Source organism: Protomyctophum bolini, assembly GCF_963924005.1.
Source record: "Protomyctophum bolini genome assembly, chromosome: 13".
NCBI classification, from domain to species: Eukaryota; Metazoa; Chordata; class Actinopteri; order Myctophiformes; family Myctophidae; genus Protomyctophum; species Protomyctophum bolini.
In genome coordinates, this window is record NC_137874.1 from 21,785,154 (window position 1) to 21,801,436 (window position 16,283).

The 16,283-nt window shown below is 42.6% G+C and overlaps 1 protein-coding gene across 1 annotated transcript in view; it reads right to left on the minus strand.

The window, feature by feature from the left end:
* The window catches only part of lars1b (leucyl-tRNA synthetase 1b), a 42,535-nt gene that overhangs the window by 8,325 nt on the left and 17,927 nt on the right, over positions 1-16,283 (minus strand). Inside the window, exons 15-26 of the mRNA XM_080780095.1 lie at positions 12,851-12,928; positions 12,437-12,522; positions 11,815-11,880; positions 11,614-11,696; positions 10,325-10,463; positions 9,651-9,863; positions 8,638-8,695; positions 8,171-8,234; positions 5,660-5,843; positions 4,547-4,637; positions 3,933-4,073; positions 2,501-2,641 (exon numbers count right to left, since the gene is read on the minus strand). Of these exons, the coding sequence (XP_080636221.1) occupies positions 2,501-2,641; positions 3,933-4,073; positions 4,547-4,637; positions 5,660-5,843; positions 8,171-8,234; positions 8,638-8,695; positions 9,651-9,863; positions 10,325-10,463; positions 11,614-11,696; positions 11,815-11,880; positions 12,437-12,522; positions 12,851-12,928 (1,344 nt within the window). The remainder of the gene's footprint in view (positions 1-2,500; positions 2,642-3,932; positions 4,074-4,546; positions 4,638-5,659; positions 5,844-8,170; positions 8,235-8,637; positions 8,696-9,650; positions 9,864-10,324; positions 10,464-11,613; positions 11,697-11,814; positions 11,881-12,436; positions 12,523-12,850; positions 12,929-16,283) is intronic.

Genomic DNA, 16,283 nt, shown 5'->3' on the forward strand with positions numbered 1-16,283 from the left:
ATGCATATTCATACATATAGCTCCAGACGCTCCAGCCAAATATAATTAGTATTAGTAATAATAATAATGTTACTTATAATAAAGCAACGATTTGTACAGAAACTGCAGCACAAAGTGCTGTACATAAATAAAATCAAGTAAAAACCCAAGAAAAACTGATAAAAGAATAGATGAACGATGTGACTTTAATTCCCTCAAATAATACGTTTTTTTTTTTTTTTATATATTTTTTATCCCACGATTTTGTAACCCATTTTTCACCCCTGTGTCAATCATCTACTGTGATCCTGGGCTCTACACACCCTCCGCCAACCTGGGGAGAGCAACGGACTTAACTCATGCTTCCTTCATGCTTGAGTGTCCAAGTTGCTCCTTTACACCTGACAGGGGGGAGTTTCCCTGGTTGGACGTAGCGCGTGGAAGGAACACGTTATTCCAACCAGTTCCTTTCCCCTCCATCAGGCGCCCCGGCTGGCCAGGGGGAGGCAGTTTAGAGACCAGGATTACTGCATGTTTTTGTGAGGGTACCTACCCTAGGGGACACGGGGAGAACATGCAAACTCCACACAGAAAGGCCCTTTCGCCAACCCCGCCTTCGGGTATGGGCACTGATGACGCGGAGGAGGAAACACGCCGCCAGCACCCACAGTGCCCCGAGCGGGAATCGAACCCAGGACCTTCTAGCTGTGAGGCGACAGCACTACCAACTGTGCCACCATGCCCTCAAATAATAAGTTGCATTAGAGGAGGATCAGCTGGGCACCCACTGACCTAGTGGTCCAGGGCTCCAGGCGCATGCCACATAAAATAGGCTCTGACCTGACAGCGTGTTGCGTGTTCGAGTCCAGTTCATGACAACCTTTGCTGCATGTCTCTCCCCTTCTCTCTCTCCCTCTTTCCTGTCTGTCCTTACTGTAACTATCAATAAAAGGCACAAAAAGCCAAAAACAAATCTTGAAAAAAAAGAGAGGAGGATCAGCTTCAAGCAGCTCTCAAAACACTGGTAAACTCCAACTGAAAAACTACTGCTGTGTAGGGCTGGGCAGAATTCAACGGATAAACTACTGCTGTGTAGGGCTGGGCAGAATTCAACTGATAAACTACTGCTGTGTAGGGCTGGGCAGAATTCAACTGATAAACTACTGCTGTGTAGGGCTGGGCAGAATTCAACTGATAAACTACTGCTGTGTAGGGCTGGGCAGAATTCAACTGATAAACTACTGCTGTGTAGGGCTGCGCAGAGTGTTATCATCCATTAGCATGTGCATCAGACAGCTCCAGATTCAGGGTTACAGAGTGAGCTACAGCCTTGGACCATCAACATGTCAATCAATGAGCAGTCGCTAATGTAAATGATGCATGCAAGCTGGCTATTAGAATAAGTAGTGTTGTTGTTTTTTTGTAAATATGAGGCCAAACTGATACTTGGACATTAGGCTATTTCAATCATACAATACTGTCTGTAGGGGGAATTTACAAAAGTTACAAAAGTATGATCTGTATGAACTGCCCAGCGTGAATCAATCGCAGCAGCAGTCTGGTGGCCAGAGATATCTTCCGACATAAATCTTGTCGATACGTTGTTTTATGTCTCCTGCCTTTGGCCTGAGGCCACTTATCGGAGCACTGAATTGTTAATATGCGATAAACTAACTTTCTTACCATCCAAATGACAGGACCGGAAGGTATTTAACTTTTTACAGAGCATGGCTCAAGCACAATTCCAGCAACTGCTTAACTCTCCTGAATAACCAACCTCAATAATAATGCATTATTTGGAAAAGGGGACAACATTCTCTTTGGAAAAGTTACATTCAAGTATATAATCCATGGTCATTGTTTTGTTTTTCTGATTGCACTATCATTTTAGAATCTTATTTTCCGGAAAGAGAAAATAGTGGAAAATCTCATTTGTAACCAGCACTTATGCCGTGTACCACACAACCATGGAGACGCTACATATCACCTACACCACTGGTTCCCAAACTTTTTCATGTCAAGGACTCCCAAATTGACACTCATTAGCCCGCAAACCCCCATTTGAAAATACATGCCATTTTCATTTCAAGCACCCCCAGTTTGACCTGAATTAGGCTACAACCCCCATTTCTATCTCTGGGACCCCGATGTATATTGAAAAATCAAAGTTAATTTAACTTAGAGTGTATAAATGTTACAGACACATAAGGGTCTATTTGGTTCCAAACTATAATTTAGCTGGGGACCCCCTGGAACTCTATCAAAGACCCCTGGGGGTCCCCGAACCCCACTTTGGGAACCACTGACCTACACAACACATTGGCCACTCTGTCTTCAATCATCATAAAACATTAATCGCCTTCACACCAAGCATCGGCTTTCAAAGACCTGTTTTGAAACATCAATGGACAGCTCTAACTCTGCCTCTGACAGCAATTTATTGACAATGACCGGGGGCTATGCCGGCGCACACCACCATGCATTGAAACCCTTTGCACATACACATGCACACAGATCTTACTTTGTTCTTGGGCGGTTGCATGTAGGCCTTCAAGCGCAGTCGGAGGTCGTGGGCGGTCTCCATCAGATACTGAGAGGAACGGATCAGAATCTCGTCGACGGGACCCGCCGCGGGCCACGACGCCTTCATGAGAGAGGTGGGCTGCGAGGAGGAGGAGGAAGGGTTGAGAGGAAGGACAGATCTGCTATTTAACCAGTTAAATACACACACTGACCGGAGATTTATATGGGCGTCCTTTTAACCCCCTTAACCATGTTTGACTTAAAAGGTAAATTTAAGTAAACTTAAAAGGTAAAATTTATTTTGAATAATCAGGCTGAATGTCCCATTTCAATGTTTCTAATGTTTAAACTACTTTTGAAAATAGCCGATCTACAACTCACAATGTGTCGCGATGCGAAATGTGTAGATAGCTGATGATGGTCAATTAATGTTTTGTAAATCTATAAAGTAACTAAAGTTTTCAAATAAATGTAGTGCAGTAAAAGTACAATATTTGCCTCTGAGATAGAGTAGTGGTGTAGAAGTAAAAGTATTGGAAATGGGAAATACTCCAGTAAAGTACAATTACCTCAAAACTGTACTTAAGTAAATGTACTTTTCCACCACTGATTTTCTTTTCCTCAACACCAAATATCTTTGCCGAACATGGCTGATCATCTAGAGCTGCTATTTGTGTTCCCCATTTATAATATGTCTCAGGTCGCTGATGTTCACCACCATCCGTCTACTGAAGTGAACATTAGATCCTGCCATCACCACCATCCGTCTACTGAAGTGAACATTAGATCCTGCCATCACCACCATCCGTCTACTGAAGTGAACATTAGATCCTGCCATCACCACCATCCGTCTACTGAAGTGAACATTAGATCCTGCCAAAATCGACAATTTTTGTTTGAGATTTGGTGTAGATAGATGGGAAAAAGTACAGAATCAGCTCGGGTCCAGTTTACTGTCTAGAAGGTTTAAGTGGTTAAGCAGAGGGACTGCCTTGGTAAAAGCAACTGAGAATGGCTAATGGAAAAGACCCAGAGAGAACTGTTATCATACTCATAGCGACTGGAGATGACTCCAGGGTCACCACGCCTTTGTAGGAATAGAGGCTAAAGAGTGGAGACACGCACACCCATATGGGTGTTTGCAATCATCATTAGAGAGCGAGAGAGAGAGATGAAGAAGAGAGAGACAATATGGTGAGCTATCTGAGAAGGTGTCCACAGCACACAGCGATACTATAAATATAAACTATACATATATACTATACTATGCTATACATATGTACTATGACGTGCTATGACTACATACAATGCAATTATAGTGCTGTCTACATAACATGGTATAAGTCTGTATCAAATGCTATCTAAGTCTACAGAAATGCTATCTAAGGGGGTAGTACATTGTCATCTACAGTATGTAACTTGTGTGTCACCTTGCCGAGGAGGCCCCAAGTGTATTCGCAGAGGTGTGGGCAGATGGGTGCCAACAGTAGAGTCTGTCTCTCAATGAACTGGAAGACAAGGTCTCTGTGCATACCCTCGATGGCCAGCTCACGATACTTGTCCTTGGCTGCCTGCAGTAGTGAACAGAAAAACAAGCACACGCGCGCACACACACACACACACACAGACACAGACAGAGCAGAATTTTTTTTAGCTTTCTCTAATGTCTAAGAAAGGAAAGTGGAGATCCGCACACCGTTTTAAAAGCTCCCAAAACATTTATTGACAACAGAGCAGAAAACAATACAAGGTTTCAGGGGCCTTCGTCAGGTCATACCTGACCCAACGGTGTGCGGATCTCTGAATTATTTTAGTATTTTGTGCCGTTTACATAACTGACTAATAAAGTATTCAATCAATCAATAAAAATAAAAAAGAATATCAAGAGACATCTCTTCACCAAAAGTACGCAATCTACAAGCTTACAACGCATTGCATTGGGACACATTGTGAGCTTGCAGATCTGCAAATTTTCACCCAATCTTTGCCCCAGTTGGGGGATCCGTGGTTAAGAGACATTTCTACAAAAGATCAAGTCGTTTACCTGGAATTCGAAGAAGCCACTCTTCAGCCCCTCCTTGTACATCATCCTGTCGTAGTGTTGCTCCGTCTTCAGGATGCCTGCGTTCATCTCACTGGACAATCATACGGACAGTCAGATCAGAGTCTCTTAGCGCTGCCATCAGTCATTTGGTGCCATTCAAACAGTCATTAGCGAGAAAAAGGTCAGGAAGTCTGGAGCAGAAAGCCCTCCAGACATGCTAGATTGACTCATGTCTGGAGGGCATTCTGGAGTGGCATTGTCTTTCATTCACAATGGACAAGAAATTAACATAAGATGAATGCAATAACTTAATCACCTTACACATTATTAGCGTGGTGGTCATTTCAAGAATGTGCTGAAATATGAATATTGAAATATGAATATTGGCTATAGTAGCCAATCATTTTTTATTCCCTTTGTGTTGTATCCTATTGACTCACCTCAGTGAGGAGCCCCCAGCGGGAGGACATAGAGCCTTCGCTTTACTACTAACACTCCCCGCTGACAGGTGCCGCCCCCCCAGACAAAGCCGGTTGCGCCACGGTGGATTAGAACCCACAACCTCCATGGCGGTGGGCAGGGACTTTATCACTGCGCCACCCGAGGGACACTCCTCTCTCTCTCTCTCCCCTTGCTCTCGTTCAGTCATCTCTCACACACATCGCCGCCTTCCTCAACGGCTCTCTCTTCTTTCATTCATTCGTCTATGCTAGTGGTTTCCTACCCTTTTCATGTCAAGATCCATTATTTATTCAGCATTTGAGCCACAGACTCAAATGAGATTTAGTCTCCGAGACCCAAAACATAGAATATTTTGTTATCGTTGGGTAATATTTTGTCCACAATTCCATGCTGGATTGATATAGTACCATTCGGAGAGTTAACAGGCAAACATTGATCAAAATAACAATTCTTCTACATTCTCTAATTGTGTAGACTTCTTGTAAATTAAGTAACGCAGATGTTTAACAACAATTGAACTGTGAGTTAAAGATCTATAAGGGTCCATTTGGTTACCGACTCTTCGTCATTTTAGGGACCACCCGGAACCCCCTCAAAGACCACTGGTGGTCCCCGGACCACTGGCCGAAAACCACAGCTCTATGGCTATACCTGGAGAACACTCGGTCGTTGAAGGTGTCCGCGGGACCGGTCCTCAGGCTGTTCTGGTTGGCGATCATCTCCTTCACCCACTCCACCCAGGTGTAGAGGCGCAGGATGCCCGCATCCGCCATGGTCTCCACAAAGTTGGCGTCCTCCACCGTGTCGCCGGCGTCGGCCAGGGCCAGACGCATGCCTGGAGGAGGAGAGGGTGGAATGCAGGGACAGAGTGGGTGGGTTATTACAGAGGTTCCCAACCACTGGTAGTAGCAGTGGTACACAGAGGAGTCGTCCAAAAAAGAACGGATTAATCACATTGGAAATATCATCAGTTGTGTTGATTAGTGATTAGACAGAGTTGTCAGAGCAGCAGCATAATTGGCTTAGGAATGGAACAGAAAGGGCAGGTATACACTCTTTTTTATATACACTATTTTAACATCAGATATTACGGTGGTACTTGGGAGTGCCACATTTTTTCTGAGGTGGTACTTAACACATTTTGTACATAACACGTCCTGAAACGTCATAAGGATTGGAACCGAGAGGTGCCTTAGACGTCTGTGGACGTCCTAGCGACGTCCAAACGACGCGGGGCGAGATAATAATATTCAGAATAATTACTTCTTTTTTTTTTGGCATTTCGCTTTTCGCTTGCCGTATGCTAACGCTCTGTGAAACTATTAGCTTGTCATTGACTCCCATGTTAGCGCGGCGGAAAGAATGACTCGTATCTCCTCATCCAGGGCGCTCTCCGTGGTGATGAATGGATCGATATGCTGGCGCTGCGTTTCTGCTCCTCATCCGTCTCTCCCGCAAAATATGAACTCTTTTTGTAGCGTATATAAATATATTAAGATGATCGGAGATTGTGATGGCACTTTGTCAGTCAACTTTTTTAAGAAAGTATTTCCGGTTCATGGCTTTCAAAATGGAAGCGATCACTACTCTGGCGATTACTCCGGCGCAAGCAACGCCTTTATTTTGATGCAGTTCCGGTACTAAATGTGTTAATATACTTCATATACTGAAGTACCGCGGCAGCTCACCATGGACAGCTCTCGAACCTTTGGAGATACGGCACTTTTTTCAAAATCGGGTTATAATGGACGCTCAAAGGAGCTGGATTTAGAAATCGCATCGCTGCTGGTGAAGGAGGAGGTGGATACTACCCGGAGCAACGCTAAAAGGTAAACAAATGGTCGGTGCATTCATATATGTATTAAACGGTTGTCTACGCTTATAAGCGTAGCTGGCATAGATAGATCTCAATAGCCTAGCTACGTTTATAAGCGTAGATGGCAAGAAAGGATCTAATGGTTTCCACCGAGTTTTCACGAAGAAAGCTGTGGGAATGTCAGTCAGTCTCTAGTTGAGCAATGCATTAGGGACCAGCTTGGGACCAGGGACCAGCTTGCGAGTCTAACTAGTAACCAGGCAGCAAGCATCCGGTTCTGGATATGAAGCCAATAAGGAAGTCATTAAAGCACTGCACTTCTCATTAATGTCCTAGAGGGTGTCGCCGGCTGCAAAAAAATAATAAAACAAATCACATTCCATTGGTGTCAATGGTGCTTTCAATTGCTAGTTTAAAGTTTTCTTTCAATTATCATGATATGGGTTTTTTGGGGGGTAATAAAGTAGGGTAATAATGCTCTACTGGTTCTACTAAGAGAAGACCCACCCTCACTGTCCTTCCAGGAAATAGGATTCATTTCCGGGGCTTTTCGGGACTGCAAATTCAAAGGTGGCAGATTTGAATTAGCTGAAATAGTGGCTTCAAAACGGGTCTGTAGAAACCAATGGGTGATGTCACGGCTCCCTTCGTGCTACTGCTTTTACAGTCTATGCTAGCAATGAACCAGCAACATCTTCCCAGTACCTCTTCCAAGGCTTTGAGGTGAGGTGGGGCCAAATGGAATATTTAACAACCCTCTTCTGGGGAGCTGTTACAAATGTGTCACCGGCATTGCCCCCTCTAATGTACAGTGACCGACCTGACTCTTCTGAGGCTACGTTTTGCTCTAAATTATTCCTCCCGTTATTTCCTTTCCCTCTCACATCACTTAAAGTTGCCATCAAAGAGCACAACAGTGGTGCACTGCAGACAGACCCAGAGAGAGAGAGAGAGAGAGAGAGAGAGAGAGAGAGAGAGAGAGAGAGAGAGAGAGACGGGGAGAATGAATGCATCACTGATCACTAAAACAAATTGAAATAATGTCTATTCTGACGCAACATCCCAGTATTATTTAAGGGTTTGGTTTAAATTAATCGGACTGGACAAAGCTGGCTCTATGGAATTATAAACTAAATGAGAGCATGCTTCATAAAATATTTACTCCCCCTTACTCTATAATAATCATAATTATTATTATTACTAATATACTGACAAAGTCTTTCAAACAGTTACAGTATTTATTATTGGCTGTATAATCTGCCATTACAATCTCCACAGGAATAAGAAGGACAGGGTGAGATTAGCTGGAAGCCAAACAATTTAATTACGAACAAAAATAAATGTACCGTCTGCTGAGAACTTCTCAATAGCTTGTCGGAGGGTGAGGAAGTTTCCTGTTGATTTGGACATCTGGAGGATATTAAAAAACACACACGCACACACACAGTTCCATTACCCATATTCATACTGCTTCCTTTTGGTCTTGCGTCATACTCTGATGTCATTCTTAAACTGTGCTATACATATAATTTATTTTGTAACTATGCTCTAGGGTGCCATATTCTCAACATACACCAGTTAACTTCTTACACCACGACGCTATATACTTAGTTAACCAAGATGTCTACACCCCGCCCCCATTCTACACCAAATGTCATCGACAAATGTAGCCATTCTGCAAGCTGTGCTGTGATCTGCCATTTTCGCCAAATATTCGTGCTCTGTGGTTAGACTTAGACGCACAACACACAAACAGCCATGCGATGAACACACAAACGTGGACATTTTTTCAAGGGAATAATATTAATGTTACCTTTTCAGAGTTGAGCAGCAGGTGTCCGTTGGCGCGTACCGCCTGTGGCCACTTCCCACTGTGAAGAACAACAAATTGGTGTCACCATCACATTATTCAACATGCAGATGATGATATGTTAAGTATGCCAGTATGTATGTATGCCAGCATCTCTACACCCTGGTTGCAATCAGTGGTGACAGATGTGTATGTGTGGTGTGTCCAGTGTGGACCCGAAACCACCGCACCGTCACAAACCGACAAACAGACAAACCTTGGGTGTGTCTGGCCTTGGCTCTCAGCTCCCCTCACTTCATCTTTAGGGACCATGATAAAGACATCATCTTGTGCTACAACAACTTTGCACTCAGCGATGACTACAGTACAGACACAGTGAAGTTGTTTAAGTTTCGATATGGGGCCATGGCCATCACTCGCTTCCACATGGGATTAGTGGTCCCTTTCACTGTCATCGTCTGCTGCTATTCTGTCATCATCTACCGGCTCAGGAATAATCGCTCACTGGCCAGCCAGTCAGGTCGCTCCTTCAAAATCATAGTGACTGTTATGACCGCGTTTTTCCTGTGGAAAGGTTGTGAATAGGAACACAAGATACACCGACACACTGTATCATGCGCTCGGCTTGGGGGTCCCCGTAACTGTCGGTCTGGCACTTCTCAACAGCTGCCTTCACTGAAGAGCTGCCTCAGAACAACACTTCCACAGATCCAGCCGTCAAGAGGCCACCTCATCGGGTTTAGGGTTTTCTTTGGATGTACTTTAAAGTCGGACTGCAATGGCTTATGTCTTTCTTCCTGAAACGGAAGCCTGTACGTTTCTGTAAATGGTTTTTCTAGTACATTCTACAAGATTGAAACGATGATGAAAAATATCTAAAATAATATTTTGAAGTAACTGTTTTAAACGAGGTGTTCTGCATCTACAGTGCATTATTAAATTAATCTCGGGATCTCGGGCGTGGCTTCCATCCAAGGAGTTAAGTAAAACATTTTTACTGGGTTTTGCCAACTTACCTGTCCTTCGGCCACATGGCCACGTGGTTGTACAGGTAGTAAGACAGGTGGTTTGGCACAAGGTCTTTGCCGGACACGCGCACGTCCACGGGATACCAGTACTCAAACTCTCTCCGCAGCTTCTGCAGGTGCTCGTTAGGAATGTCCGTCTTAGGGAACGGCGACGTCTTGAAGAAGATAAAGTCCCACACCTCTCTGGTCATCTGCTCTGGCCTGGGGGAGAGGAGGGGCAGAGAGTGAGAGAGAGAGATAGATACATCTTTATTACTTGTGCCAGGAAATGGCACAAGTAATGTTGCAAATGTTGGATATGGTTCCGGATCACAACCGGAGTTGTAAGTAGGATTGGGAACCATAAAGAATCGGACCGTTAAGAGGGAATCATTAAAATCCTAAACGGTTTCCTATAAGGATTCCTATAGGGGGTTCCAAGTAGACCCTAACAGGACTCTAACTCTGAGAGAGTACAAATGGAACCGAAAGAAAAACACTGGTTTAGTAATTGTATAGCAGACAATCCAAGTCCACATCAAGTCCACATAACAGCTCTGACAGTGTGATATAAAAAAATAAAATAATAAAGCTTCCAGAAACGGTTCCAAATACGATGGAACCAATTCTCGTTCTTCAATCTCGGAACCGGGGTCTGAAAAAGAACCGGTTTGTAGGCGTACCTGATGCCCAGCGGGGACGGCCCCTGTCCGTTGAGCACACCACCCTGCAGGAGGTGAGCCACTGTGTAGTACGCCATGTAGATGGTGGAGTCTGACAGAGACTCGATCAACCACTTCTGGTCCCACGGCAGACGTGTTCCTGTTGCCAAAAAGGAACAACATTATAGGCCCGTCACAATTATGACATAATCGTCTGATCGCAGTTGTTTGAGATAATCACAATTATTATAATCAAACTATTTACAGGACGCTATGTGGCCTTCAAATCTAGTCCTATATTGCACTGATCAGAGCAATAGTCTAACAGGCTATGGCCATTTGAAGTGTTAGGTACAGCTGTAAACACTGTTGCAGTGCCCCATATGTGTGCACAATTAAAGTTATTTGGTGTGATTAATCATGCCAGACCCCTGAACAGTGTTTGTACTAGATTTGGTGTGGATTGGAGGAACAGAGCCACACTGGTGTGACTATTTCCACGGCAGACCCCTAAACCAATAGTTTGTGCCAACTTAGGTCTGGATCAGAGGAAAGGTGTCTCTCGCGAATCCAGATTTACGTTTGTGAAGTCCACCGCTCAAGGCAATTTTAATATAAGATGTTTCTGGAGTATAAAGTTAAACTTTTTTAATTAATTGCCATTAAATCTTGTTTACAAAGCCAAAAAGGCTAAAACAATGCAAATTTGATTTACCACTTTCAATCTTTAGTGCCCAAAACACATTTAAATTGTTAATCGCAATGTATTTGTACGACAATTAATTGTCAACAAAAGTGGCATGATCGTGACGAGTTCTGACAACCTCTCTCACACACACACACACACACACACACACAGTGATGACAATGGGGTGCGACAACCACATAAAGCCATGCAAAAGCATGTCAGTCAGTCTGCTTTGTACTGAGAAGGTGTTTTATGTCAAGTTTGCCCTGAGGTTTGACCATTACCTGTGGGACTAAAATATACAATGAGCTTTTGAGTTTGTTTAGTGTGTCTGTCTATTCCTGTATATGTGGCAGCGATTTCATCAGCAGTCCTCTAGCTCCCTCTATAGTCCACAGACTATAGAGGGAGACTACAGACTACAGCATTTAAACGCTGATTTTGTGGAGACCTGTTCCCTGTCAGGGCACTGGACTTTTTTTTACTATTTTCTTTAAAGTAAGTTTGAAGAAGCTCATCTTTCATTTTGCAATCAAACCTGAATTCATGATCTACTTAAAAAACTATCCTGCAGTGGATGGCGATGCTACTCTTTTAAACATGTGCGCACGCACACACTCACCGAGGCCATATGTGCGAGAGCAGGCGTGCTCCTGGAGCCAGGCCAGTGTTGCTTCAAAGTTCTTCCTCGTCTCCTCACAGAACCTGCACAGTGGAACCAACGCAAAGCACATACTGTAGAACACTAACAGTGCACACACACACACACACACACACACACGGCTAGGTTAGGAGAGATGGTACACGCAGTGAGGCATCTTACGTCTCCAAAGGCTTGAGTGCTTCATTGGCCTGCTGCTTCCACTCCGCGTTGCCATAGTCCAGGTACCTGAAAATACAATCAATGTTCATTAAAAACAACAGCTGTTTTTGTTTTTTTTACTTTCTGCTGAATTAAGCTTTTATAGTTATTGGCCATAAACTTCTGCGGTCCACAACATAATATATGTATCTGTGGGTAAATGCACCAATAGTAATGCACCAATAGTACAACAATTATTATAGTGGTAAGAAAATATAACTTTCATTAAAAGGAGAGGGAACAGGAGAACCCATTTATCAGCTTAAATTTTAGTGTTCCAGTTCCAATTTTGTGTCTACTCGCTTTGTTTGTTTATTACTTCCGGTGGAAAACATTACTTCCAATTTCACATGTTTATTCTGTATCGTGCACGAGTTCTCTCTCCTGGATTGGTTAGAATTGGTATCCCGACCTGAAAATACTTTAAGTTTACTAAAAAGCTGGAGAGACGGAGAGACCCCCGTTACTGCTCAAACTACGGAATATACAATAGAGCTATTTATTGTATTTAACACTCTAGCACCTCTAGCTGGTTTAATGGAGCTACTGAGTTACAGAAACACAGTGGTATTGCAGCACTCACCACTGGTCACAGAGGGCCACCACGCACTGGTCGGCTGACCGAGACATGACCTGCTTTTCAGGCTCCATGTACAGCAGGGCATCTCCCTGCGATGGAGAAATGAACAAGATATTACTCCAATATGTTCAGTTTGATGTCATGCATACTTCATTGAAAGCGGTGTGGCTTAGTTGCCAATGTGTTGTGAGTATAATTTAGGCGTTAATCACACGTGACTCACAGACTCACAAAATAACCATGGGCCCTATATAATATCTGCTACCTCGCAACACACTGCATCCCGATGTGTTGTGAGCTTGTTGATCTACCATTTCTGCTATGTTTTGAACATGTTTGTCCAAAATAGGGACACCAGGTTTACAGTGATTAAGTTAGTACACAGCTTTGAAGTCATGTTGGGAGGGGGGGGGGCACCTTGTCTATCAACATCTTCTGGATGGGTTTCTTGACATCCTGGACCTTCTGGCCCTTGTAGCCATCAACCAGCATGATCTAAAGGAGAGAGGAACATCAACAGAGTTTACATGTTGGCAGTTTATGTAAATACTTTTATCTGGTTACTGGGTTGAACGAGGTTTACGCAGTGCTGTTTCTCACGAGTCACGGCTGAAAATGTTGTTCAGCCAAGTACTACAAATTCACGATTCGTGAACACAGCTTGAAAGGAGCCGCGACACACCAGTACTGTGTTTCATAAACAATTTGCACAATATGTGGAATTATGATGTTTTGGTAGCCAAACAGCAAACAGCCAACCAGTTGAAGACATTGCAGGTTGAGGCTTTAACCTTCACTCTCATGAAATAGCTGGGATCTGGAAGATTGAGCATAAATTATATTCTATTGATTGTTTGACCTGCACTTAAACTACTTTTTAATTTTAAAATAATGAATAACAGGAAATAGGCTATCTATATGCTTGCAACGCGTAGTAAGCTTGTAGATAGCCTATTGTTGGTGCGTGACATGTTTCCATAGAAGATATGCTGACATTATATTATAGAATGCAAATAACTGAAACCAGTCGTGATCACTGAGAACTTAAATCCATGAATAAATACATTTTACACAAATACATATTACACATAAGAGTATCTATTGTAAACGTGGCAATGTATTGGCTCATTTAAAGAAGCTGGGGACAGAAATTGCTTTTTTACAGGAGACTCACTTACGGAATCAGGATCATAACCGCCTACGAAGAAATTGGGTAGGCCAAATATTTCACTCCCATTTCAATTTCAAATCCAGGGGCACAGCAATACTTATAAACAAGAACATTCCTTTTATACTAAATAAAACTATCCAAGACCTACACGGCAGATATATTATAGTTACTGGAAAGCTTTATAATTGTCCTATTGTTCTGGCTAATATCTACGCCCCTAATCATGACGATGAACGATTCATATCTTCTTTTTTGGCTACTTTGCCTGACCTTGACACTCACCAATTGATCTTAGGTGGAGATCTGAATTTTATTCTTCATCCTACGCTTGATAGATCTTCACATAGACCCTATACTCTGACTAAATCAGCTAAAATAGTGAATACATTCATGGACACATTTAAATTATCAGATCCATGGAGATTCTTAAATCCAGCTCAACGTAAATATTCGTTTTTTTCTTCTGTACATCACACTTTCACAAGATTAGATTACTTCCTTATAGATTCAAAACTTCTTCCCTCAATAAGACACTGTGAGTATGAAGCAATTGTAATATCCGATCATAGTCCCCTAGTCCTCAAACTAGCATTTCAGAACAGACATATGGCCAGGACTTGGAGATTTGATAACACACTAATAACTAGGCAAGGGTGTGTGGATGATATTAAAACCCAAATACAGTTCTATCTCTCTACAAACGACACACCCGATGTATCAAGAAGTACACTATGGGAAGCACTTAAAGCGTATATACGGGGGCAGCTTATTTCACGACAGGCTTTAATCTCCCGTCTACGTAAGGAACAAGGCAAAGCTCTGACTGATCGATTACTTGAAGTAGACCTACAGTATGCAGAATCTCCTTCTCCTGAATTATACAGAGAAAGGGTCTCGACTCAAGCCGAATTCAATCTCCTATCCACAAATGAGACAACTAATTTGATGACACGGTCACGCCATAGGTTTTATGAACATGGGGATAAGGCGGGCAAAATACTTGCACTTCAAATTAGGGAATCAGCTGCTTCTAGATTAATTACAGAGATCCATACAAACACTGGTCAAACTACTATTAATCAGCAGGAAATTAATGATGTATTTAAACGCTTTTATTCAGATTTGTATACTTCGGAATCACTAGGAGATTCTAATTTGATTGATACTTTTTCAGAAAATTTAAACATACCTTCCATTAGTCAACAACATAAGGTTCAACTTGAAAGAGCTATTACTTTAGATGAAATACATCAGGCAATCTCACAAATGCAGTGCTCAAAAGCCCCAGGACCCGATGGCTATACCTCTGAATTTTACAAGACATTTACTGAACTCATATCTCCCCTTTTACTTAAAGTGTTTAATGAATCTCTCAACGCCGGCCACCTCCCACCAACTTTCTACCAAGCTAGCATCTCTGTTCTACTTAAGAAGGATAAAGACCCGCTTAATCCAGGTTCATACAGGCCTCTGAGTCTTTTGAATGTTGATGCTAAAATTTTAGCAAAAGTTGTGGCTACACGCTTGGAAAAAGTGCTCCCAACTGTGATACATACTGATCAAACGGGGTTTATAAAAGATAGACATCTATTTTTTAATCTTAGACGCCTATTCAACATTATATATTCTCCCAGTAGCACCCCCCAAGATACGGAAATACTGTTATCTCTTGACGCCGAGAAGGCCTTTGATAGGGTAGAGTGGGACTTCCTCCTCTCGACCCTGTCAAAATTTGGGTTTGGTCCAACCTTCACTTCCTGGGTTAAACTACTTTATGCTTCTCCATTAGCTTCTGTACAAACAAACGGATACAGGTCTGAAAACTTCCCTTTGAATCGCTCGACCAGACCCTCTCTCACCACTGCTCTTTGCCTTATCTATTGAGCCGCTTGCAATTGCGTTGCGTGCTTCAGACACCTACACTGGTATCTTCAGAGGAGATAGAGAGCATAAAGTTTCACTTTACGCTGACGATTTATTATTATACATATCCAAACCGTCCACATCAATTCCTAGTATCATGTCCACCTTGGAGAGTTTTGGCAGGGTTTCGGGGTATAAAGTCAACGTTTCCAAAAGCGTTTTATTTCCTATCAATACACAAGGCAATCAAACTTTTGGCTCCCACCCATTTAATGTTACAACCAGCTTTCGATATTTAGGAATCATAGTAACCAAAGCACTTAATGACTTGCTCAAGCAAAACCATACAAAACTTTTTGAACGTACTGAACAAGACTTAACGAAATGGTCGAACCTTCCTATCTCACTTGCCGGCCGAATTAATATAATTAAAATGAATGTCCTCCCTAAATATCTGTTTCTATTCCAATGTATTCCAATTTTTGTTAACAACACTTTTTTTAAGAATCTGGATAAAATTATCTCCAAGTTCATTTGGGATAAGAAACACCCTCGAATAAAGAAGGATTTTTTGCAGAGGCCTAAATCAGATGGCGGAATGGCATTACCTAACTTCAAACTCTATTACTGGGCGTGTAATTTACGTGCACTCTCATTTTGGCTCCAAGATCAATTGCCTACATGGGCATTTATTGAAGGTCAATGTTGTCCCCCAACATCGTTGTCAGCTTTAATCTTTTCCCCAGTGGCCTCAAGATACACTAAGTTGCCAAAGAATTCCATAGTCTCGCATTCTCTCAAAATTTGGCTCTCAAT